The 27,410-nt window shown below is 36.4% G+C and overlaps 2 protein-coding genes, 1 long non-coding RNA gene and 1 pseudogene across 3 annotated transcripts; 1 reads left to right on the top strand and 3 right to left on the bottom strand.

The window, feature by feature from the left end:
- Positions 1 to 11,687: 11,687 nt before the first annotated feature.
- LOC121764039 lies at positions 11,688 to 14,280 on the bottom strand (annotated as a pseudogene).
- Positions 14,281 to 15,913: 1,633 nt separating this feature from the next.
- LOC121763249 lies at positions 15,914 to 18,289 on the bottom strand. Its single transcript, XR_006042414.1, has 2 exons — positions 18,194 to 18,289; positions 15,914 to 16,382 (listed from the first exon to the last, which is right to left on the bottom strand). It is a non-coding gene; the product is annotated as an uncharacterized LOC121763249 (long non-coding RNA).
- A 432-nt stretch (positions 18,290 to 18,721) lies between these two features.
- Positions 18,722 to 21,523, top strand: LOC121763248 (NADH dehydrogenase [ubiquinone] 1 alpha subcomplex assembly factor 3-like). The gene is made up of 5 exons (XM_042159207.1): positions 18,722 to 19,027; positions 19,917 to 20,033; positions 20,151 to 20,185; positions 20,977 to 21,077; positions 21,244 to 21,523. The coding sequence occupies exons 1-5, from the start codon at positions 18,858 to 18,860 to the stop codon at positions 21,328 to 21,330; spliced, it is 510 nt and encodes a 169-aa protein (XP_042015141.1). The 5' UTR covers positions 18,722 to 18,857; the 3' UTR covers positions 21,331 to 21,523.
- A 331-nt stretch (positions 21,524 to 21,854) lies between these two features.
- Positions 21,855 to 26,573, bottom strand: LOC121763247 (phragmoplastin DRP1E-like). The gene is made up of 15 exons (XM_042159206.1): positions 26,216 to 26,573; positions 25,823 to 25,886; positions 25,592 to 25,696; positions 25,403 to 25,504; positions 25,239 to 25,289; positions 25,086 to 25,147; positions 24,911 to 25,001; positions 24,767 to 24,831; positions 24,228 to 24,422; positions 24,028 to 24,147; positions 23,879 to 23,949; positions 23,000 to 23,225; positions 22,850 to 22,900; positions 22,345 to 22,740; positions 21,855 to 22,182 (listed from the first exon to the last, which is right to left on the bottom strand). Exons 1-15 carry the CDS (start codon positions 26,354 to 26,356, stop codon positions 22,054 to 22,056), a joined length of 1,869 nt encoding a protein of 622 aa, XP_042015140.1. The 5' UTR covers positions 26,357 to 26,573; the 3' UTR covers positions 21,855 to 22,053.
- Positions 26,574 to 27,410: the final 837 nt, after the last annotated feature.

The following is a 27,410-nucleotide window of genomic DNA, read 5'->3' as shown; positions in this document are numbered from 1 at the left end:
CCAGAGATAATTCGAGGGATAAGCCATTGAGTTGATTAGGGCTTGTTGTCGCCAACTTTCTCTTCCTTGAAGTTGAAGTCTCGTCCATCGAACTCGTATCGTCAGTTTCATCAGTTGGAGAGCGGGAGAGATTACCATTAGTGTCAATATATTTTCCAAACAGCTTCATTCTTGCTTCAATCTGTTATAGATATATTGGCAGCGTAGGAATATATATAAAGATGAATTGTGTTGATGAGAGGTATTTGCAGATTGAGATTGATTGATATATATAGACGAGTTTGAGTTTCAATTTCAATTCCATTTCCCATTCGCTGTGGGATTAACTAACAACATTCCCATTCCCTTTCACTACAGGATAATAACAAGAATCACAAGATGAACTAAAACTTCAACCTTCTTTTCTTTTTTATTTTAATTTGCTTTACGAAAATAACGATATCGTCAATTCATATGATAAATTTAACAAATTTATCATATCACCATATCATTTATTTACTGAATTTATGAACATTTGTCAAGGGTGATATCATATCACCATATCATCGACAAATGCAAAAAGAATCTTTCCTCAAAATTAAATCAATGAAAATTGCCCAGGTTTATATAATTGTACGTCTTGTAAAAGCATTTTTAACCGTTTGTATGAAAATTAAATCTATTTTTCAACTATTTACACTAAACTCAAATCTATTTTAGTATAAATAATTTTACTTTATCCATTTATTAACAAAATTTGAAAAAAAATGTTTAGGTTTGTTTAAGTCAGGGCTGACAAAATATACCGAAATATCAAAATACTGCACTTACCGTATTGAAAAATACCGAAAAATACCAAATTTTCGGTATGCCGCACTTTTCGGTACGGTATAATACCTTACCGACAGATTTATGTACGACAAAGGTATGAATTTTGTATATACCGCGGTATACCGCATCATACCGCAATTACGGTATATAGTGTAATTTTGCGGTATATACCGTTAATAATTATATATATTTAACATATTTATTATTTATAATATTGTATTTAAGATAAAATGTTATTTTCAATATTTTATATTTTTATATATCAAATAGGTATGATTTGCGGTATATCACGGCATACCGTATTACCATGGTATAACGCAGCACAGTACGGTATACCGAAATGTCGGTACGGTAACGGTTTTCATATTTTCATATACCGCATTTTCGGTATACCGCATTTATACCGGAAAAATCGGCAAGATACGGTATCATGTTTTCTCATACTGTACTTTTCGGTACGATATGCGGTATGCCCATTTCAGTACGGTATACAGTACCGATCCAACCATAGTTTAAGTGTAACTCTCTTCTAATTATTTATTATTTTTTCATGTTAATTATTTATTATAATTTTTTAAAAATACATAAAAAAGGAAATATGTAAAATACGATGGGACCGAGGGACAACCTTTGATATCAAACATTTGATATCACACCACAAATAAGAAAAAAGGAAAGTCACATCACATTATGATTACATTAAAATCGAACTACACCATAAGTAAAAGAAGAGGGAAAGCAACAACATATAACTATTACATCAAACATATCGAACTAAATAAAAGAGACCATTTTTTCTGGAAGCCCACCCCGTGTGCACCACATCTCTTTTCTTATTTCTTAAGTTGATTTGATAGAGTCAGCAATCCTCATTCCATACCGAGATTTAGGTAATTGCCATGCTTTCTCAACCCCAACGTATACGTAGCCCTATCTGATCAGCCACGACAACACTTAATATACGGTTTTCAACTTTCTCTCTTTTCTCGGCGGTTAAAGTATTGGTCAATTTTTAGGAGTCGGCCTCGCGATGACCATTAGACTGACGTCAAGATTGACATCACGAGCACTGAGCTCTTTGGTAAGCATTAGATTGTATTCTTATCAGCCGGCTGAATTGGAACATCTTGTTGAATGTATTGATTATTGGAATATAAGATACAATATGTTGGATGAGATATTTTAGTTTGGAGGAAATATTTGAGAAGACAATAGATGGAATATATGGGAAATGGTTTAGAAGATGTGAAGTGAGAAAAATAAGAAACTCTTTATTCTCAAACTTCTCAAGTTGTACAAAATGATCATTTCTCCCATGATTTATAGGCATCCACTTTCTATTCTAGAATTCTCTATTTCATTCTTTTATATTATAAATATCTAGTTTTTTTTCTATAAAAATCTAAATATTTTTAGATAATTAGTACTCCTTCCGCCCCTTAAATTTTGTCACATTGCACTTTTTACAATTTTTATTAGTGACCCTATATTCAATTAACTCATTACAACCACATTTTATTATAAAACTAATATATAAAAGTATGACCCACTCTTGATTAACTTTTTCAACTCACTTTTCATTACACTTCTTAAAAAGTTGTGCCCGGTTAAAGTGTGACAAAATTTAAGGGACGGAGAGAGTATATTCTAAAGAATTCTACTAAAATATTTAGATATTTTCTCATGTCTAATTCCAGACAATTTTACGTAACATGTAGATATTTCCGTTACAAAATTAAGTTTATCTATTAATATTATCATTAGAGGAAAAAGAATGCAAAATAGGGGTTGTAAGATTACCAGAAGCATAATCTTGAACTTGAAGAGAAGTCTTTCTTGCATCTTCTTCTTCACTTTTTGTTCCCAGCATCCCCTTTTCTCCACCATCGTCGAAAAGGGGAAGCAAGATTGGGCTTCCACCATCTTGTTCTTGATTAGACATGCTCGACCGCCCCTTTTCTCCATCATCAAATAGAACAAGTGGACTAGGATTGCCATAAGCATCATCTTGCACCTGAAGAGAAGCCTTTGGGTTTCCAACATCCTCTTCACTTTTTGTTCCCAACAGCCCTTTTCTAGAAAAGGGGAAGCAAGATTTGGTTTTCACCATCTTCTTATTGATTAGACATGCCCAACTCCCCCCTTTCTCCATTATCAAATAAACTAGGGTTTCTAGGATTACCGATATCATCTTCTTGAAGAGGATGCAAGATGGGATTTCCAGCATCTGCTTCTTCATTAGACGTGCCCAAGAGCCCCTCATTTCCATCATCCTTAAGTAGGCGAATCAACTCCAGATTTCTGGGATTACCACCACCATCTTCTTGATGATTTGAGCCCTTTGCCATATCTGACCCAAGCTTCCTTTTTCTTGAAGCCAGAATCGCTTCGAAAGTCATGTCGATCTTCATCTCCCTATCGCCCATCTTTCTTTTCTTGCTACAGTGTTGCTGGCGCGATTTGGTGTGTGTGTGTGTTTTTGGTTGCATGTGTTTTTGATGATTAACCTTCATCATCCTTAACATATACTCCACTTCTCTTCTTTTCACATATAAAATTTAAAACCCAAATGGAGTACTTACTAATTATGTGCTTCCTAGCCTATCTATTTAACACATTACCTGTATTTTGTTTCATCCTTATGGTAATGGAGTATATATTTATTATTTCTAAACTTTCTTTGTAACAAACTTTTAGAAATTTTCTTCCAAATTCATACGTGTAAATTATAAAATTACCAAAAAATAAATAAATGTGGTTCATATATATAGTTGTTAGATGGTACCCAAAATACAAAGAAACAGTACTATATAATAATAGTATTAAATTAATAAGTGTTCATATTCAAGTTTATTCTTATTGTAATTACTATTTGTTAGAGAAATGAATTAATTGGAAGAAGGGGGTATTTGAAGAAAATATAATGGATAGAGTAAAATTAATTAAATAAACCTGGAAGGTTTTGGCCTTTTGACATTAAAAAAGTAACTAAATAGAAATAATTAAAATATAAAATTAAGAGCAAATTCTTTTCCCCGATCCAAATGGAATGAACTCAAAATGTTGGCCCTCGAAATTTATGTCCTTGTCTAAAAACCTTTCTGGCTCAAATGATTCAGGATTCTTCCATATGCTTGGATCTCTTGTAATTGCCCAAAAGTTGACAATTACCTTTGTGTTGTTGGACCATTTACTTGGGTGTCCTCCCCAGCCACACGTGAGCCCAATAGAGGCGCAACAGGGTGAAATCGCAACACTTCATTGATTGTGGGTTTGGAGATGTCGGATCCTTCCACAATGCTTTTATCTCCAACAACATTCTTAAGTTCAGCTTTGAGCTTTGCCATTTTGTTGGGGTGGCTGCACTTGCGCCTCCCGGAATAAGTATAAGGTAAATTAATGAGTTAAAATGATCACGAAATTTAAATGTGAATAAAATGTGGGACCCTATTACCACTACTAGTAAAACTGAATCGAAATTCATATTTGTGGACGGATTAAAATGGAAAACATGACTCTTATTTGCAGACTGGGATACTAGGGAGTAATTAATTATATAGTCAATTTTCAAATGATTGGGGTTGTTCGTCACCACTAGTTTGTTAGAGCATCTTCAAGGAGGAAAGATAAATGAAAGAGATATATCCTCTATTTATCTTCTCAAAAAGTGAAATATACTCTTTCAAAAATTAACACATTTCAAAGGAAAAAGGTATATAAAAAGGTAAATTAATTTTAAAAATTAAATAATAATACAAAATACATTCCAAAACATAAATGTATAATACTTTCTCAAATACCTTCTCTCTTGGAGAATGATTTTTCATGAAAAGAAAATAAATATGGTAGTTATAAGATTTTACCTCTCCATTAGTGGAGAGGTAAAGATACCTCTCCAAGGTATAATACCTTCTCAAATACCTTTCCACTTAGAGAATGATTTTTCATGGATAAAGTTAAATATGGTAGTTATAAGAGTTTACCTCTCCATTTACCTCTCCCCTTGGAGATGCTCTTAGTTTATCAAAACTTTAAATCATACTTAAATAAATCAATCCCCTATCAAATTTATAATCAATAGAATAAAACAAAAAAAGAATAACGATAATTACTAAAGAATAAACTGAAAAAATCAACATAAAATTAATAGATCTTCGTTATCACGAGTAAAAAGGTCAAAAGAAGAAAGTCAATCATTAATAATATGTATATTTTGTACTTTTACAAAAAAAAATCGAATTACAAAAGTGCCAAATACTGTGAGCACTAAAACAGTAAATATCATATGAATATATAGGGTCATGTTACGTTGAGATTTTTTAGCTTAATTGATAATTGAGATGCATTTTCAGCCACTCATTTCTAAATGTCAAATGCAAGCAGATTATGTCAATTAGGGGTATTATCGTCATTTCATTTCAATAGCAAAAATAACAAATGTCAACAGCTCGTATTAAAATGTCAACAACTAAAAAATAACACTTATAATTCACATTTGAATAGCGAGAATATCAAATGTCAACAACTCGTATTAAAATGTCAACAACTAAAAAATAACACTTACAATTCAATTTGAATACCGAGAATATCAAATGTCAACAACTCGTATTAAAATGTCAACAACTAAAAAATAACACTTATAATTCACATATCAATATCGAGAATATCAAATGCCAACAACTCGTTTTAAAATGTCAACAATTCACATATGAATACTGATAATATCAAATGTCAACAACTCGCATTAAAATGTCAACAACTAAAAAATACTCCCTCCGTCCCTGAAAATTTGTCACCTATTTCCTTTTTCGTCCGTCCCTAAAAATTTGTCACCTTTCACTTTTACCATTTTTGGTAGTGGACCCTACATTCCACTAACTCATTCACACTCACATTTTATTATAAAACTAATATATAAAAGTAGGACCCACATGCCACCAACTTTTTCAACCCACTTTCTATTACATTTATTAAAACCCGTGCCGGGTCAAATTGTGACGAATTTTGGGGGACGGAGGGAGTAATACTTATAATTCACATATCAATACCAAGAATATCAAATGTCAACAACTCGCATTAAAATGTCAACAACCAAAAAATAATACTTATAATTCACATTTGAATACCGAGAATATCAAATGTCAACAACTCGTATTAAAATGTCAACTACTAAAAAATAACATTTAAAATTCACATTTGAATACCGAGAATATCAAATGTCAACAACTCGTATTAAAATGTCAATTACTAAAAAATAACATTTATAATTCGCATATCAATACCGAGAATATCAAATGTCAACAACTCGTATTAAAATGTTAACAACTAAAAAATAACATTTATAATTCGCATATCAATACCGAGAATATCAAATGTCAACAACTCGTATTAAAATGTTAACAACTAAAAAATAACACTTATAATTCGCATATCAATACCGAGAATATCAAATGTCAACAACTCGTATTAAATGTCAACAACTAACAAGTAACACTTATAACTCACATATCAATACTGAGAATATCAAATGTCAACAGCCCGTATTAAAATGTCAACAACTAAAAAATAACACTTATAATTCACATTTTAATACAGAGAATATCAAATGTCAACAACTCGCATAAAATGTCAACAACTAAAAAATAACAAAAAAGCCTCAGATCTAGGAAATATATGCAGAAACAAAACCTCTCTTTACTGTAGAAGTATTTATCCTTCAAAAATCAAAATCAGTGAGACAGGTCTGAAATTGAGAACAGCTATTGCTGATGAAATTGAGATATAGTTAGATATAGTTTACTGAGAAAATCGGGTTTATAGGCTACTTTGCCACTAAAATAACGAAAATGTACCCATTTTGTTATCCCTTCCATAAATGGGAAAAACGCCACCATCGTTGGCGTGTCTATAAGTAAAAACGCCAACATAATTGGCGTTTTATATTGTCGTCGTATTTTCTCCAAATACAGTTAAGTTAAAACACGCCAACTTGGTTGGCGTGTTACGTGAAAAAACGCCAACTATGTTGGCGTGTTTAACAGATATAGACGCCTATGGTGTTGGCCTGTTTAACAGATATAGACGCCTACGTGGAAGGCGTCTTTTCTCAAAAACGCTTACCATGTTGCCGTTTTATACTTCGCTATTTCCTTCAAATTTTTGCCGACAAAAACACTCATTCTGTATTGACTCGCCCACCCGATTAGCGTTTTTATAAGAGACGCCCACCTGATTGCCGTCTTTTCTGAAAAAAGCCACCCTCGCTGGCGTCTTTTCTGAAACACACCACCTTCATTGGCGTTTTTATGGAGAAGCTAATTCAGTTATGGAGAAGCAAAAAAGCTTCTCTGTGAAACCCATCAAGTTCTTAGTCTCCTCCTCTTCACGATTAATCATCTCCGTCATCTTCTGCTTCACCCCGCTTCCATTCATTTGGGCGCCCAGAATCTCGGCGTGGAGAGCTCCGAAGCATTCAGCAACGCTTCTTCGGATATGATAAATTCAATCTCAATGGATGAAAGCTATGTGGGCGGTGGCAATTCTTCTTCTTCATCTGCAGCTGTTGCTGCTGACGTGGCGGCGGAGAGCGAAGGTAGTTTGCTAACTGCAAATTCTAGCTCCACCCCTTTTGGTAATACCAAGAATCTGTTTATTGATGGTGTTAATGTTTCGGATAGTACTAATCCAACTGTGGGAAGTTGTGAATTTTGATGAGAAAGTTGGATAATTGAGTGGTGTGGTGGTGGAGGGAGTTTCTAGTGAGAGAGAGGATAGTTCCAATTCTAGCTCCACCCCTTTTGGTAAAAACAAGAATTTGTTTGTTGATGGTGTTAATTCTTCAGATAGTACTAATCCAACTGAGGAAGTTGTGAATGCTGATGGGAAAGTTGGAGAATTGAGTGGTGTGGTGGTGGAGGGGGTTTCTAGTGAGAGAGGGGATAGTTTAATCAGAAGTAATGTTGGTGATGGGAAGAGCAAAGTATCAAACGCAAGCATTTTTTAGAAAAGCAAAGTATAAAAATTTGAAGGAAAGAGCGAAGTATAAAAGTCCAACATGGTAGGCGTTTTTGAGAAAAGACGCCTTCTGCGTTTATATCTGTTAAACACGCCAACACCATAGGCATCTATATCTGTTAAACACGCCAACATAGTTGGCATTTTTTCACGTAACACGCCAACCAAGTTGGCGTGTTTTAACTTAACTGTATTTGGAGAAAATACGACTAAAATACGACGACGTTATAAAACGCCAACTATGTTGGCGTTTTTACTTATAGACACGCCAACCATGGTGACGTTTTTCCTATTTATGGAAGAGATAATAAAATGGGTACATTTTCGTTATTTTAGTGGCAAAGTAGCCTATAAACCCGATTTTCTCTAGTTTACTCGATCTCAGTTTCTCGCTTTCACTCACCAATTGCAAAAATCAAACAACGCCAACAACAAATCTGCAAAAATTGAAATTAGTAAAGCAAGAGCTTCATCTACCTCTGCTAATTTCACGAGGAGCTGCGCCTTTTCCTTCTTCTCATCGAAAGCCTCAGCCGTTTCTCTATACTCTTTCTCCTACAAAATCTGAAGAAAGAGATAAATCATCTGGAAATCGGAGATGAGAATAAGAAAAATCGTCAAATCATCAAATTAAACCTTCTTCTGGTATGTGACCCCCAAGAGCATCCGCAACGCGCGTTTCGTGCCGGAGGAACGAAACGGGCGCGCGACGCATTGCGGCCATGCGTTCCGTGCCCATGTCGTGCCATGTGCCGTCTTCGCAAGACGCGGCACGGGCTGTGTCGCCATGCACTTCGGCGACGTAGCGCGCCCCTGTGTCGTGCGTGACGCCCACTCGCCGGCCCGCGAGTGAGCGTCGTCATTTATGACGCAATAAATCTTTTTTTTAAAAAAATCGAATTTATAAAAAATAAAAATGTGTAAACGGTAATATTACTGTTTTATATCCGTTTTTTCCTTTTTTTATTATTTTTATTTTTTACTTTATAAATACTCCTAATTCATCCTTATTTCACACACAACTACACATCTATTCTTCCTAAATCAGCTTCATTTCTTTTCCAATTTTCATCTAACGTCTCATCAAAAAATGTCCAGCAACGGCAACTTCGGCGGTGGCTGCTCCGGCGGGTAGGATCTCAACACGTTTAAAGATTGGGAGACCATGTACAACACACTGGGTGGTTCTAGTTCGTCGACGCCGGACACCCAGGGTTCGGCGACGCCGGGTGGGTACCAACCACCCACTTTCGACATGGATGCATACGCTCGACCCTCCGTCCTGCGGTATTCGCATGGATTATCCCAGATTCGGGAGGATTTCCCCGTTGAACCCACTCTGGGAGGAGGCCGAGGCGGGCGAGGAGGCTGAGGCGGTGGAAGCTCCAGGGCGGAGTCGGAGGCGGGCGAGGAGGAGGAGGAGGAAGAAGAGGAGGATCTAGGCCGGCATCCGTACAGCAACAACGAAACGATGGCGGTGTACAACGCCTGGATCACCGTCTCGTACGATCCCATCGTCGGGAATCAACAAGCCCACAAGCGCTTCTGGGAAAAGGTCACCGAGATCTACCACCAGATTAAGCCGGAAGGGTCCCGGAAGCGCACATATACAATGCTCCGCTCTCACTTTGGCCGAGTCGACAAACAGGTCAAAATATTCTGCGGCATCTACTCGACCGAAGCGGCGCACTACCAAAGCGGAGCTTCAGGAGCCGACATTCTGAAGGCGGCTTTGCGCGTCTACAACCAGGACACCGGTAAACAATTCAAATATGTTGATATTTGGCAGATCGTCAAGGAAGAGGAAAGGTGGGCCGGCGGTGTCCGCTCCAGCTCGGGCTCAACCTCAAAGCGCACGAAGCACACGGCGAGTGGCCAATACTCGTCTAGTGACACCGGTGAGGGCAGCGGCGGACAAGAGGGTGCACCGCAGGAGTTTGCGGGTACGGCCGACGATGACGATGGATCCAGCCGTGGGCGCCGTCGGCCGCAAGAGACGAAGGCGGCTAGAGCGAGGAAGGGCCGAGGCGGATCAAGCTAGGCGGGCTCTCGATCGGGCTCGGGGGGAGGCTCGGACACCCTTATGGCGGTGTACATGACCCCCACAATGGCGGACACTTCCCGCTTCTCGCCCTCCCAATACGCGGCCTGGTGGAACGGAATTGTACATATGGCAGCACAACTTAGCCTTCCGACTCCCCCTCCACCTCGACCGCCTTCGGGGGATGATTCGCCGGCGTAGTAGTTTTTTTTTATTTTCTTTAAATTTGTATTTTAAATTATGCAACGTTTAATTTTTTAGGATTTTAATTGTGTTTTTTTAATGAAGTGTGTTTGTTTTAATTGAATTGGGTTGGAAATAAAAATAAAAAATGAAATTGAATGAATAATAATTTATGGAACGGTTAAGAAACGGATAAGGAATAGAGGGTTGCAAGTTCTGTTCCTTAGTTAAGGAATGGAGTAAAAAAGTACAGTGGGGCCCGCAAATAGTAGTTTAAGGAACGGTATAGGAACAACGTTGTGGATGGCCCAAAACCTTTCACATCTCGCTTGAAGGAGCCGCGTCGACTCCTTCCGCCACAATCCTAAATCCAAATCCAAATCACGCAGCTGTTTTTTGGGGTGAAATAGATCAGAGTAACAAGGAGAATATCTACTCCACCCCTGTATCCAATTTCAAATCGAGTTTGATTCCTTCGATGCTTCTCTCGCGGAGGAACTGAACGCAATCCGAGAAAAGGTCGAGCGGCTGCGGATCGATAAGGAGAAGACCGATAAGATGCTGAGAGAGAGAGTGCTCCTGCTCGATTCGCAGATGAAGGAGATCGTCCATAGAGGGGTGCTGCTCACGGAAGAATCATAATTAAAACTTAAATTACCATTCTGCCATTTCATAATTAATTAATCTAAAAATATATTCTATGTGGCAAATTCTGAACCACTAATTTAATAAAAATGAGTGACTGATAATGCATCTCAATTCTCAATTAGCTTAAAAAATCTCAGTTGATCATAACCCTGCATATATATGTATAAAGAAGGTATACAGTAAATTTTTGTGTAATAGTAAAATGCATATTTTGTTAATTTTATAAAAAAAATGGAGTACAAAAGTGCTAAATAGTAGTAGTATACTATCTGTGAGAATTTTACCTGACAAAGCAATACTTCGTTCGTTCCTTTATAATTGAGTCATTTTTCCATTTCGAAAAGTTAGTTAATAATTGACTCATTTCTATATATGGTATAATAATAATTAACTCACTTTTTTCTTCGTACTTCATTCTATCTCTTACTTTATTACTATCTCTCATTTATTCACTTTTCTACTTTATTCTGCCCCCTTAAATCCGCCACAGTTTCCGGAGCCGATATTGAGGTAGGCCGACCCCGCCACGGCAGCAACATCCAACTAAAAATGCAAAAAACATGAAATCTAGCTAGAATAGGGAACAACTTCGATAACAAACAAGCACCAAGTTAAGTACATAAGAAATTTGCACGAAGAACTCAGCGTCAAGACGACACCCACAAAAGCAAATACGATGAGCCGTGAGCGTCACCAAATTAAGCAGCAAATTTGCACGAAGAACACCGTGCCAGTATAATTAGTCTAGCCAAAGTTTGCCTGGAAACTTCAGAATCCTGTTTTATCATTAACTTCCACTCGTAAGGAAAAAATGGGGAAGCTGTATGAAAAACACCATCAACTACATGTACAGTATTTTATAGATTCGAAATAACTTTGTAAATTCAAACAAACCTTCAGTAGTATTATTTCAAAATGAATTGGCAGAATGAGTTGAAGATCATAGCCATCGACACACAAGAAGCATATCACAAGGACAGAGAATTTCAGATTGATATAAAAGATGAAAATTTGAAATCCATATCCTTACTAAACCAGTAACAGATACATGATAATTTGATCATAAACCGTGGTTACAATGACACGGTATGCCTATAAAGTATTTCATCATCACTCTCATCTTCCTCCGATACAACATCATTATTCCCAGGAAGCTCTAACTTCCCACCTAAGGTGAAAGATGGACCAGAGCTTTCAGCTTCTATGTATGCACCTTGAAGTCGCTCTTCAAATCTTTGATCGCTACAATTGAGGAACCACGCCAGAGAGCATCTAATCCCCCTGCTCTGCAGCCTCTGGTAACGCGGTTTGATCCTTGATTCTAAGCTGTAAGTGAAGTATTCAGGAAACTCGACAAGCTCCTTCACTGGCCTCCCCATCTCACTCTTGAAATAGTAGTAACTGTTCTTCATTAGCCCGACTTGAAGAGCAATTAGTTGGGGACACTTGACAACCATCTTTGCCATGTCAGCAGCACTAATACCCCGTCCCAGTAGGAAGTCGACTGGTTTCATAATCACGTTTTGTTTGAGACTGACGATCTGTGGCATCTTCTCAACAACACGAGCAAACCCATCAGGGTCGATCTTCAGCTTCAGGTTGAAGAAGTACTGTTAGGAGGACAGTTTCGCCTTCAAGGGCAAACCGAGAATTTGTGGAAACTGAGCAATGATGGATGCAAGTGCTTCCTTCTTGATACCAAAACTCAACAAACAATCCACATTCGGTTTCACAGTCTCCTCAAGATCATAGCCGAGAATATAGGCCCGCTTCTCAAACATTCTAGCTAAGATCTTCTTGGGCAATCCCAACGAAACCAAATAATCCACGAGGGGCTTAATCATCGTCCCGACTCTCATCCCCAAGATGTAGGGATACTGAGTCACCATCGGACCATTGTCCCTCGGATTAACCCCAATGCTCACCAAGTAAGCAACAGACATACTCATTGTACCCTCGAGCTTGAAGCCTAACAACTCCGGATACTTCATCAACACATAGCCCATATCTTGTTTCTCCACATCAAGCCATCGTAAAAACTTTATAACCGGAGCAAGCTCCACCACGACACTGCCGTGGAGACACTGAGGATAGTTTTTCACAAACTCCCCCATCCTCGCCCTCGGAATCCCAGTCTTTTCTAAGTACCCCAACACCGGAACCATGTTTTTCCGCACACTACAGCCTAGCATCAACGGGTATTCGTTGATATCATCTATAGTCAAGCCTATTTTCTGCAAACCTCAATCAAGGGAATTCGATTAATGATTCTCGATTAATATTATTGAAATCCAGAAAATTTCTGAAAGAAGGGTATGAGGCTGAAGTATTTCTAAGAATGAAGATTCATGTATACTTATCAATGAATATGAAAAAAAACACAAATTTTTTACCTTAAAAATTATGCAGCCACGGGAAAGAGGGTGAATCGCCGTAGTTAGAGAACCGGGGTTTTTTTCTTTTATTGTTCTAAAATAAAACTTAGATTCCGTGAGTGTACTGAACTTTTTTTTTGTTCCGATTTTGGGAGAGACGCATGACCCTCATGCGTATCTTTTTAATGAAACGCATGACGGAGATGCGTCTTTAAGGGAGACGCATAAGGGTCATGCGTCTTTTTAACGACGCACAACCATCATGCGTCTTAGGGAGAGACGCATCTCCCTCATGCGTCTCTTATCCCATATATATGAAACCATTCTTGGTTGTTTCTCTTTTATAGAAACATCCTTGAATGTTTTATGTTTCACTTTCGATGTGGGATAAAATCATTCTTGGTTGTTTCTCTTTTATAGAGACATCCTTGAATGTTTTATGTTTCACTTTCGATGTGGAACAAAATCATTCTTGATTGTTTCTCTTTTGTAGAGACATCCTTGAATGTTTTATGTTTCACTTTCGATGTGGGACAAAATCATTCTTGGTTATTTTTCTTTTATAGAGACATCCTTGAATATTTTATGTTTCACTTTCGATGTGGGACAAAATCTTTCTTGAAGAAATGCATCTTCTTTAATTTGTTGGCGTCCATCTTATAAGAATTCTAAAGTTAAGCATGTTAAGCATGTTTGGCTTGGAGAAATTGTGAAATGGATTATAAGAATTAATCTAACTATCACAACCTTATTGATTAATCAAGCAATGAATTAAACCTTCCATAAATTTAATTAACAGTTTTCATTAACTTTTTAGCTTATTGAATCGTTAATTAAGTAATTTTACATATATTTTCGTTAATTAGTCAATGATTTCGTACAATTAAACATTAAAACACATGAAATTATATGAGTTCATTATAAAGGCAAAAAATATCATTTCACATTTAATTTATAGAACAATCTAGTCCATCACACAATTAATTTATTTTATTCTTATTCTTGTTTTACTAATCAAGCAACACTACTGAATTTTTATCTTAATTCTATATCATTTATTTTATCTTAAAGTCCATCTTGACTTAATTATTTTGACATAGCAAGACTTATTTTTTGTAGTTCATTGTTGTAACCAATATAGATTTTGTTGGAGCTAAGAAGAATTAAATCTGGTTATCTCTTACTTAGAAAAGCATATACTTTCTCCATCCTATTAATTTAGAAATATTTTTTTTGGCATAGAATTCATATTTATTTATTTAAATTAAGTGAAAAGAGAATAAAGTAAAAAAAAGGAAAAATAAAGACGATGATATTTTACATTTTAAGAAATGTTTCATTTCTAATAGAATAGATAAAGTATAATTCATAGAAAAAGCATAGAGGAGTTCATTTGTGATTAAAAATTTATTGAAAATAGATCAATTCAAGAGAAATTAGTAATTTATTTTTGGCACCTTTATAAAAAAATCCCATAAAAATCAACTAATTTTTCGTCCTTTATTACAAATAAACTCACACCGCGTGCGATTGCTAAATTGTTTTATTAAAAATCATCCAATATTTTTGATTAAAAAATATATTTGATGGTAAGAATTTTGAGGCTGTTAGAAAATAAAATAATATTCTATAAAATAAGAGTGTTGGACGCGACAAATGATGATCCTAAGAAAGGCAAAAGTGTTGGATGTATCTATAAAACATAAAACAACCAAATATGATTTTGTCTCACATCGAAAGTGAAACATAAAGCATTCAATGATGTCTCTATAAAAGAGAAACAACCAAGAATGATTTTGTCCCACATCGAAAGTGAAACATAAAACATTCATGGATATCTCTATAAAAGAGAAATAACCAAGAATGATTTTATCCCACATCGAAAGTGAAACATAAAACATGGATGTCTCTATAAAAGAGAAACAATCAAGAATGATTTTGTCCCACATCGAAAGTGAAACATAAAACATTCATGGATATCTCTATAAAAAGAAATAACCAAGAATGATTTTATCTCACATCGAAAGTGAAACATAAAACATTCATGGATGTCTCTATAAAAGAGAAACAACCAAGAATGATTTTGTCCCACATCGAAAGTGAAACATAAAACATTCAAGGATGTTTCTATAAAAGAGAAACAACTAAGAATGGTTTCATATATATGGGATAAGAGACGCATGAGGGAGATGCGTCTCTCCCTAAGACGCATGATGGTTGTGCGTCGTTAGAAAGACGTATGACCCTTATGCGTCTCCTTTAAAGACGCATCTCCGTCATGCGTTTCATTAAAAAGAGACGCATGAGGGTCATGCGTCTCTCCCAAAATCGGAACAAAAAAAAGTCAAGTACACTCACGGAATCTAAGTTTTATTTTAGAACAATAAAAGAAAAAACCCGAGAACTGGAGCTTTCTGTCTTCTGAAATTGGGCGCTGAAAATGAATATTGAGAAACCGCATACCCAACCCGGATAATTAAAATCGGTATGATTCGAATTAAAAAGAGTTGCAGCATTAAAAAAAATTATGTAATAATATGCATGTCAGACTTATTGTTTCGAACTTATTCTTTTAAAAAAAAAAAATTTTGCTGATTGTGACAACAAAGATTCCAATAATTTTATGTTGATTTTGTCGTGTCTTTTTGTTGTAGTTATCGTTAATTATTTTTTTGTCAATTAAATTTGTGAATCTGATGGGTGATTGATTTATTTAATTTGATTTGAAATTTTGATGAACTAACATATTATTTTTATAATACAATGAAAACATATTTTAGTTTCAAAATATATGTAGAAATCTCTTCGAATTATGACTGATTAATCCCACATGGTACTGAAGTAAACTATTCATTTCTAATAATGACTATATAAAAAGGGGGTTAAAATACAAGTATCCACAACATGTTCACTCTATTGAACAAAAGATTTGTTGATATAACAAGTTTTGCAACACAAATCATTATTACATAGAAAATCACACAGAAGAAAAGTTGTTAAGCAACTTTTGGCGGGCGAAGCTGCAGCGAACGTTAACCATCAAACTCCAACTCCACAGGTGAGAGCGGCCGGACTTCCATATCGGGTGATGATGAATAGGAGATGGAAATCAGCTCAGTCCTAAGCTTCTCTTTTCCATCAAAGTGTGGGTTGCCACAACCGTTCTCGCCACTGGTATTTTTAGGAGACTCTGCAGCAGGTTGTTCGTTCTCAGGTACTCTATAAGAGAGCGCAATCAATGATTCACGAGTCGAATCCTCACTGAGTTCCTTCTTGGGTTCTGTTTTATCCATATAATGATACCTTATGTCCTGCAAATGTTGAGATAAAGGAGAATGGGAAACGTGAAAAGAAGCTGACCAAATCTTTGGATAAGGAAACACCAAACGAATAGCGCAGAGCAGAATAAAACTTGTATGTCCAAGTACTACTCATTGACTAGAAGGAATAATTCTATATGGAGTAACAGTGTTAACACAAGATTGTAGAGGTAAAGATGATATATGAAAATGCTAATACCAATGTGTATCCTCTAGTAATTGTACATCCAATCAATCCAATGTATACCTCTCAAATAATTTCACAAACATGACAAGTTAAAGTTGAAGAAAGAGAGGAGAGAGAATGAGGCATATGAAAGCTAAACAGTATCTTAACTCAGGATGAGACCACTCCAAGAAAAAAAGGGTTATCTCGGTGCAGATGTTTCATGTTTGGATACATATAATAAAGTAGTCTAGTATTATTCTTTCCCATAAAGATCCCAACTACTTCAGGATACAAAGATGATAAGATAAGAGTTAAAGAAAGGAAGGACAGAAAATAAGGTATAGGAAAGCTAAACAGTATCTTCAAATCCTTTAAAATTACAAGTATTACACTATACAAATTTCATTCACCACTTCAACTAATAGATCTTTCCAAACAAAGGTAGAAGGAATTCCTCACGTGATTGTGAAAAGAGGCCTAAATTTAACACGCCCGCGGTCCAGTTTTATTTGAAATTCCAAGTTAGAGACATCTTGTTAGTTGCTCAAAAGTAAGACTCTTAATTTTCATTCACTAGTTTTCACCACACAATACATTGATCTACACGATTTAAGACAAATTACCAAAAGGTTAGTCTTATGAACACGTAAATTGGAGCAAAGGCTACATAACTCCTATATGTATCTATAAGTAGGACTAGCAAGCAAGGTTTCTGCGCGTGTTTATGATAGTTAATATCAATACATCATTTTCTTATAGCTCGATGAGTGTTGCCTAATGCCATGGACAACTAGTCAACAAATAGAAACACTGAAACAATCAACACCTCGAGAACAGAAATGGATGGATACCAGAACTATAAAACATTATCAAATGAAAAAACACAAACATGCAGAAATTCAGCATAAAAAGCAAAAAGATAGAATATTTATCCTTCTTAAGATGATGACTAAACTCTGAAGCCTATCTCACTCAGCCTATCTCGCCCAGGAAAGGGCATTTTGATTGAATAAAACATTCACGTTATACTAATTTGATAGAGACTTCTCAGCTAATAATTCTAAACCCCTATTTAAAGCTCGACTTTGTACACTTCAAGCAAACAAAAATGGATGAAAACGCAAAAGTATTAAAATAATCTTAGCCATCCACCTTAATATCTATATTCAATTGGAAAAAAAAAATAGTTTGGTTGCAAACCAAGTTATATAATCGAATGGGTGGTAAAGTCAAATAACAGTCATAATTCAGCTTCGGTGAAGTGCTTCTAGCCCATAATTATGAATATAGCGACATCAACAGATTTTCCGAAAGCTCCGCAAAATAACTAAATAAATACTCTACTTACAAATCAAAAGTGTGCAGTCGATAAGAATAATAATCGTAATTACCGGGTGAAAATTAAAATTGAGATCGATAATATATTATTTTGGCGAATCTCCATCCTCATCATCCATACATCAATCATTCAAGCCAGAAAAAGCAACAAAAACAAAACAAGCAACAAAATCCGAGGGGAAAGAGGAAGAATATGTATAAAATCAATCCAAAAACAATCGGATCATGGCTGCTGCTATCGAAATCAAAAACGAGAAACGGAACAGAAAAGTTAAGAGTTCAGAAATTAAATTACCTGTGTGTCCAAATACGATCTGCGAATTCCAGAAATCGTGAGAGGAGAAATAGGGGTGCGGATTCGTGTTTATCGGAAGAAAGAGATGCCTCCAAATTTATGACGCCATTTTTAAACACAAAGCTAGTGGATTTTATCACGTGTCGTTTACGTCACTGGACTTTTCTGACGTGGAAAATTCATTTCTATCCGTAAAAATTGACTTTTTGACTTTCCACCTCTTAAATTATCCAATCAAATCAACTCAATTCAATTTGAAATTCCGGAACACTAGGCCGGCCATGTTGGTTGATTGTGAAAATGTCAAATCAAAATCTAATTACTTTTATATAAAACATGGTAATATTAGTTTTTATACAGTACATTTCAAGTTAAACATTTCTTTTTAAAATTATCAAAAAATCATAAAATTTAAACAAAATTCTGATCTAGTACTTAATTTCCATAAACATCCAATTATATCACATTTTTTAATCGCCCACTTATTTATATTTCGGAGTAATTTAGAAGCCAAAATAAAACTTCATTGGAATTGAAACTAATGTCGCTACTTGGTTGCATTTCTATTTTCTGAAGTGAATGCGATTTCTTTGTGAGGAAAAAGATTATCACAGAAAAGAAAAAAACACAAAGCACCGGAGAAAGAGCAGAAGCACCGTAAGAGATGGCGGTGAGGCAGAGAGCGACGGCGCTACCGACGCTAATGCGGGCGCTTCGGAAAGAGGCGCCGCCCAGGAACCATATCGCGTTGCCTTCGCTTAGAAGGGCTTTCTCTCTCTACGATCAGATCAATATTATCACTGAAGTCCCGGAAGACCAGCTCCGTTTCAAAGAGTAATCAACCCTGTTTTCACCGATTATGTTTACTTTTTGCCATTAATTTCTTCATTATCTACTTATTACAATTTGATTATTGTTGTTTCTAATAAAATTCTCAGTGGGATTGGTATCATGCTACTCAATTTCTTATTTGGGGAATAAACCCTAAAAATCTCTTTGTGACCCCTCATTTGTGTATTTTATCTTGTTCCTAAATTTCTCTAGATAAGGAGTCTTGATTTTGAGTGTTTCAGTTGAACGCATACAAAAATTCATAGGTACATTCATGGCATGTAGATTCATTATGTGAATGTGTTGAAATAGCTGCATTGAGTGAATTGTGTTTCTTGTTACTCAGGAATTAGCATGTGATATTTCTAACAAAAATAGCTTGAGATATTGGAACAGTTTCTGGGAATACATTTCAACTAAATAACATGCATATTTTGTGAGAATGGGCGTGGGAGACTTGAGAGATGGAAAGCTTGTTCATTTGCTTTCACTATTCAGAGTTTCCATGTTTTAGTTCACTCGTACTGCACCTATTAATGGAATTTTGTGCTGATACATATTCACACATAGTATAAAATAAACAGAGTGATATCTCATAAAATTTGGCAAAAGAGTCTATGTTCATCTTTTGATTATTTACTTCGAGTGTGTTTTTCCACAGGATAGATATTGAAGCTGCAAACAGTGCATTTAAAGTTAATTATTTGTGTTCACAGTTAGAATACTGGCCATGACTCCACTAGTAGTAGGAATACTTGGTGTGTACATATATTCACTGTGTTCTCAATATTATGTTAGTGACTTTTTATGTGAATAGTAACCCTTCTGAACTTTCTTTAGAATGTTTCCCCGAATTAACTTGTTCCAACTCATGTTCTCTTTTTTTTGACAGGTTTGATGACACTGGGTTCAAAGTAAATGGAGTTAGGTATGAAGGTAGCATACTTTGCGTAGGGAATTTATTGATGTCTTGGACGCCCAAGAAATTCTCGGATATCACTCCTGAAAGGTACTTGAAGTTGAATGTGAGACATTATTTGATCCCTGCATTCACTGATTTATTCTTTACGCAAAGCAAGAGAAAAGCTCATTCTCAATGTTATTCTGTTTTCATCATTTTTTGCAGCTTGTCTATTTTTAAGACTGTGCGGCCCATACCAGGTAAGAATTCTAATTATATTCTCCTGAAATGTAGGCAGTCAAGCTCTTATTTGAATTGGTTGAGAGAGGAAAATACTCTAATTTGAATGCACAAATATCTTTCTTATATAGATATGAAATTAAGATGGGAGTACACTATTTTTTTTTAATATGTTCGAGATCTTTATGCACTATGTGAACAGAAGGAGTACATCCATAATATACAGAAACTCATACCAAACCTTCTATTTTATTGAGGAAAACCCTTATGCGTACATGATCCTTTTTTTTGGTATATAGTGTTTGGCTTGATGTGAGGCTGCTTATGTCTATTAATTAAAAAATGTGTTGATCTTTGAAGTGCACGAAGGCCAGTAATTTGCTTATCTAATCCCTTGACCATCAGATCTGCTTGTTCTATCGTGATGAAAATAAATGTCAATAACCTCAGTGATGCTTATCAAACGATTTAGCCTCTTCGGGATATGCAAAAATATCCCGATATACTATATTACTATAGTTGACCCGCGTTTATGTAAATTTCTACAGAAATTTTGGTTTTCTTTTTTCTGTGTTGTCATTTTGGCTTGATTAACATAATCTTCTATTTCTGTTGAACTTATAATCTGTTCCTCAATTGCAAACTAAGTCATTGCCAAATTTCCGGAAGTAGTATTTGTCTGTGTTTGTTTATGTGTCATCCTTATTTGAACTGGTGTTATGTACGTGGTGGAGCATCCAAGATGTCCACGCTGTTCTGTCACTTTATGTTATTTGTGTTGATAGCTGAATCCAGCCTCTATTGACCTCAGAGATTCTAGTTCTTGGCTGTGGGAAGTATATTCAACCGGTAAATCCTGAACTTCGTAGCTTCATTCGTTCGACTGGCATGAAACTAGAAGTTGTTGACTCAGTAAGTTCCTCATACTCGTATTACTTATGTCGTTTTCATCCATAAATATACCTAATAAACCTTGCTTCATTTTCCCCTTTGCACGTAATCCTGGCACAGCATGGTTTCTTGATCGTACTTTTTCCTCAGTGCTGAAATCATAACATTTTTTTTTGTTGTATTGCAGAGAAATGCAGCATCCACTTACAATATATTGAACGAAGAAGGCAGAATTGTAGCAGCAGCGCTTATCCCACATGGAGTCACTTCTTGAACCTGTAATGTTCATTTTGTTTACTCTTTGAATGAGTCTTTGTATTTATAGTCGGCTAAGCTATTTTAGTTTTTCTCAATACCAATGCTGTTTTTACTTTTTTAAATAAAATTGGTACATTATATCCCTCCCGCTGTATGCAAATGCTCCCTTCTAATTTATGTATATCGTACGCAAATTTAAATTTGTGACATACATGACCATATGTGTTGCTTTCCGGTCTCTGTAACTGGCATCTTGTGCTATACACAAGCCGAAACGAACCTAAGAAAAAAAAAAAAGGGGGAGTTTACCCCATGTATCACACCTCTGTACACACAATTATACCGTTTCATTTCCCTTACACTTCGATGATTCATTGCAATGACAAAATGTTGCTGGAAATCGGAAGACAATTTGCTGGAGAAAAGCAAAAAAAGATTCAGATCTTAAAGTTGGTGACATGGTCGTTTCTGAGTGCTTAATAATCACTTGATCGATCCAACAATGGATAGTACTACAAGTTTCGAGAGTAAATATGTGACTTGTAAAGATGAACATCACCTTCATTTACGCCATTACAACAAATCATCAAAATCTTAGATCATCAAACCAATCAATATAATGAATCACAAAACAGTAATGATAATGAACTGCTCCATTCAGTCGCAGAATCTGACAAATCACGCCGCCGTGAACAATATATATTAACATACAACATGACTTTGTAGAGTATCATCAAATTCATCGAACCCATGCCACAGAATCAACCTCATCCCGTGCTTTCTTGTACAATTCAAGTCTTTTAGCACATTGCAGCCTCCTATCCATCAATGCTGGATCTTCATCCAATAACTCTGAAAGTTGCTTACCCTGCAACATCACGAGACGCGAGTAGGAACAAGGCAAATGGCTCAGTATTTCCAATGTAATAATAACCTGATGAAGTACAGCTCAATATTTCCAATGTACTCCGTAATAAGAAATGATATTTCAGGAAACATCTGGCATAGAATGAAAGACAAGAGAAAATACCTCTCTCCTCCCAATTTGGGTGTAGAAGTAATTGAGTAAATTCTGTTTGGCCTCCTTAACTTGGCAGTAAACCACTGCCTTGGGAATAGAGTTCCTCAAAGTCTCAGATATCATATACACGTAAGACGAGACATTAGAACCTATCCTCCTGAAATGTGCCTCTGCATAACGATCAATGTTCTGTGAAGCTGGCGTGTTGTCCCGCGGGTTTCCCCCTGGGTTCCCAGCTTTCTCTACTTCCTGAGGAAGTTTTCGGAAGAAATCTACAGTCAGATATGAGGATTCCATATCAACCAATCTAACAACTGTTTTCTTGCTTTCTTCACGGAACCTCTCCAATGATTCATTTGCTGCTCCAGCTATAGTTGATTGTAGAGTTGGGAACCGTTTCAACTCCTGTTCCACCAGGTAGAGATTAAATAAAGAATTAACGAATCATGAGAAAAAAAATACAAATACAAATACAAATAAATTATAGCCAAGATAGTAAGAATTCCGAACTCACCTGGCACTCGCCAATTGACTTCCTGACAAGCTCCTTCAATACAAGGTGAACCTGATCAACAATTTTTTGCTCAGTCACAGTTATAACAAGATACTGAATACTATATGGGAGAAATGGTATCGAAGGCAATTCCAATATCAGAGTACTCACAGCATCTACAGAAGCTTCAGCAGGTCCCCTGAAATAATTTAGTGATCCTTCAATAAGCCGTCTGTAACCTTGTTCAGGAGCAATCAAGTGTGGTTGGTAACCATCCGCTTCTGAGACAATTTTTCTCACGTTCTGCACTGAAAGATGGCGATCAAATGGAAGTTTTTTCAATGCAGCCGGCAGCTGATTGTCAAAAACGCCATAAATTCGATCACCTCCGGGACGGCTGAAATAATTATGTAGATGATTAAAATCTATAACAATAATTTTCTGTAATAAGCAGAGCACATGACCATGTAGACATTGCTAGGTTGGAAATCCATGAACTATGAGACATGTAGGGACTGGCTATCAATACAAGTAGGCTACTTATGCATCGTTAGAAATGGCATCATAAAGGCTAAACACAGCAAGACAAGGATGCATTAAAAAGTAGGTCAAGCAATCAAGAAACAATATGGCTACCACCAAAACCAAAACCACAACTTCATTGTTTGACAAGGGTAAATACTCTAGAGACAAACCGTAACTAGAAGAGCATTGTTAAAGACCTTTAAAATAAAAAATCTGGGCAAAAAAGCAATGACAATAAGCTCTAGACCGGCAATATTCATCATCATTATTAGAAATTACAAATTGAGTGTTTGAGTGACAAACACTAGTATGTTTTGACTGCTGACTCATCTTAGTAAGGGAAATGAGTGGCAACAGGAGGGAAAAATCACATAATGGTAGAAAAGTACATGTGGTGGGGTGGACTGAGTACAATAATCAGAAATAAGTGGGATATCTAATGCATATAAATCATTAAAACCAGGTAAAAAAGACTTCAGATGTTACAGTAATAATAGGTTGATGTAAACCACAAGAAAAACATACCCTCCATCCAGATGCTCCTTGAATATCTTGTCAAAAGCACGACAAAGTTCCAATATGGTGTATAATTGAGCCTGGAAAACAAGCTTCAGTTGCTGATAAAGTCGAAATACTTTATTATAAAATCATGAAGAGGAATGCAAATATCTCACCCCAGCATCAAGCCCTATAGGCCTTCCAAGGTGGTCCATCTCAGCTTCAAGTTCATCTATACTTTTGTTGATCAAGGAAGTTATACTTGGAATTCTTGCTTTGATTACAGATTCTAAATGCTGAAAGAGAAGTATCCAACAATGTAAGCAAACAAGATAGCAGCAAGTATATCGATTGCAGCAGATAAACAAAATTGTACCCTAGAGAGCAGCTTTGCCAGATATTCAGAACCCATTTTACCAGCCAAATGCCCATAGTCAGGACTTGTCGCGAAGTACTCGCGCTCCTTTCTCCTAGCAGCCATCATATCAACATTTTTGTTTATATCTGCTTGTGAACGATTCACAATACCCACCCAGGGATGTTGTAAACGATAGGATCTTCCCTCCAGAACCTATTGTGAGTAGTAGAGAACAAAAGGATAAGTTCAACTGCTTATCTGTAAATGTACATGATAGAGAAGAGAAGATGCCAGAATAAGAGAGATTCCTGGATCAGAGTGCACATGTAATATATGAAAAGGGGGGCAACATCTATAAGAGTGATCAATTTTGAGGCTAAAATGGAAGAAATAAGAGTAGCAGTAAACTTTGAACTAAAAAACTAATAAACATCATTACTGCTCTTAGTCCCACCCGAGGTGTAAATCATGTTATGACTAATTGTGAAAAAAGACTGTTAGAAATATCTTTCTATTTTACTGTGCATAATATACACATATAGAGCAGAGGGAATTACATCGACCGCATTGGTTCCTTTGTCCATCAGATCAAGCTTTGTAAGCACTCCAAATGTACGATCACCTGCATGAGTTGTATACTGATCACCAAATAGCACTAGAGTTAAAAATCATGCTTTAAATTATAGGAGGAAGGTTCTTACCAGATGGATCCACTTCCCTTGCAATTTTAATAGCATCTGATGTAGCAATATCTTGGTTTGCAGGAGAAATTGCCAGTATGATGCAGTTGGGCTGCAAGCCAAACGAAATGTGATACACACATGCACATAACCACTGAAAAATACATACATCTCATACCAAATACAATAAATATACCTTCTCAACATAAGAGCGAACCATATTCTCAATGTCTTCAACTATAGTTTGAGCTTGCCCCTCTGCAGAGAGTTGATTTTGTTTTTTTGGCATCAGATGTATAGTATACTAATTAAATTTCAACAATTAGAAGAATAACTGATAAGACCATACCAACAGCAACTTTCGTTAAACCCGGAAGATCAATAAGAGTTAAGTTGACAACTGCAAGAAAAAATTTGAAAGAAAAAACAATCAGCAGACAGAGTTGAACCCCCTATGAACTTATCATATGCCACACAGTGGAAGATAATTTAGCACTGAAAATAGATATATACCATTGGGTGAATAGATACTGAGGTGAATAGGAACTGGAGAAATTTGTTTTGTCTTTCCTGTGATTCTATCAGTTTCATCCTCAATTTCCTTACGAACAGAAGCTGCATCAGAAAAGAACATGACATAAGCACCTTTTCAATAGAATCACTACGAAAGTGCAGCATCACACTTGGTCACTAGAGACATACCAAAATCAGAGAATCGCCTCCTAGGCAAATGGCCAAATTCTGCATACTCCTTCCCATCTTCTGTTTTCTGCAGTTGCAACACCAGTGGTCTCCTCGTAACGATTCCTGAACTCACAACAAAAAAAAAATTAAAACCAACATTGCAAATGATCGAATCAATCCACAAGCAAGTAGTTTGAAACACAATGTGGTCTTGCTGGTGAAAAACCAATTGCATTAACTAGAACTAACCAGATCCTCGAGGAAGAAAATCACGCCCTACTATGCTCTCCAAAACCGAAGACTTCCCTGAACTCTGCATTCAAAAGGAACAAATTCAAAACCCACGCGGAAAAATGACAACCTTTTTAAGTTTTAACTACTAACAGAAGCAAATTTCAGAAACAGATCAGAAATAAAAACTACAACTCCATAAAATCCCACATCCAATCATGAATAAAATTCCTATTTGCCCTCAAAATCAAAACATTCAATAAATCCAATGCATAATCTGCACAGATCTGCTAATTTCACAAATCGCTCCCATCATAAAAACGAGAGCCATCCACTATCCGAGTCTCTACTTCAGCTAATGAGCATAGCAAACCGATTTTCATTACGATAATCGTGATTTAATCTACCGACCTGACCACCGACAACGGCAACGGAGGGGAGAGCGTCCCAGAGCGAGGAGAAAGCCTGATCGCCGCCGCCGTAGTCTCCGAGGGCGGTGCAAGCCCTCTGTATTCTGTTTACCAATCCAATCAAACTCTCCATTGTCGCCATCTTATACTCTTAATGGAAAAAAAAGTAGAGAAAATGCAACAGATCAATGCGATTGAGCTTCAGCTACTCGCGATTCGAAAAAGAATTAGGGATTGGGAATGAGGAAGAAGCTTATAGAATTGAAGTGAGAGACAGTAGAAGAATTGGGTGTGATTTTTTCAAATTCAAATGGAAAAACACGGTGAAACTCGTTGTCTCGTCTGGTTACTGATATAATGCGCCGGATGCGCACCGTTGGTCTAATTTATGGAATCTTACAAAAAAATATAACATTTAAATTAAGACTGTTAGAAGTGTTAGACCATACTTATATTTACATTTAAATATTAGAAATTATAAATATGTTATTGAATGGTATTTGTTGGCAATTGAAACTAAAAATATAACATATAACTGTCTCACATCGGTGTCAAGAGAAAACTGAAACTAGTATATAAGTCTCATGAGCCCCTCCTCCTATCACCAATTGGTTTTAGGATGGAACCCATGGATTTCTATCATGGCTTCAGAGCGGATCGCCGACTGTGGGTCAAGTTTAACTGACCCAGCAGTATATCTGGGCCGAAACCGAAAAATGACTGACCCAGCAGTATATCTGGATTTAAAAATTTGGGCCAAGTGGTCCAACCGATTAAAAAAAAATTGGGCCGATTGTCCAATCGATTAGAAAAAAGTCCAACCTTGGAAAGTTTAACTGACCCAGCAGTATATCTGGGCCGAAACCGAAAAATGACTGACCCAGCAGTATATCTGGATTTAAAAATTTGGGCCAAGTGGTCCAACCGATTAAAAAAAAATTGGGCCGATTGTCCAATCGATTAGAAAAAAGTCCAACCCCTCCAAGGTTCACCTTGAAGGGTTTGAGGGAGGGTGTTGGCAATTGAAACTAAAAATATAACATATAACTGTCCCACATCGGTGTCAAGAGAAAACTGAAACTAGTATATAAGTCTCATGAGCCCCTCCTCCTATCACTAGTATATAAGTCTCATGAGCCCCTCCTCCTATCACCAATTGGTTTTAGGATGGAACCCATGGATTTCTATTATGGCTT

This window comes from Salvia splendens, chromosome 14, assembly GCF_004379255.2.
Source record: "Salvia splendens isolate huo1 chromosome 14, SspV2, whole genome shotgun sequence".
NCBI lineage: Eukaryota > Viridiplantae > Streptophyta > Magnoliopsida > Lamiales > Lamiaceae > Salvia > Salvia splendens.
The sequence above is the reverse complement of the archived record's forward strand: the minus strand, read 5'-3'. Positions and strand labels throughout refer to the sequence as shown.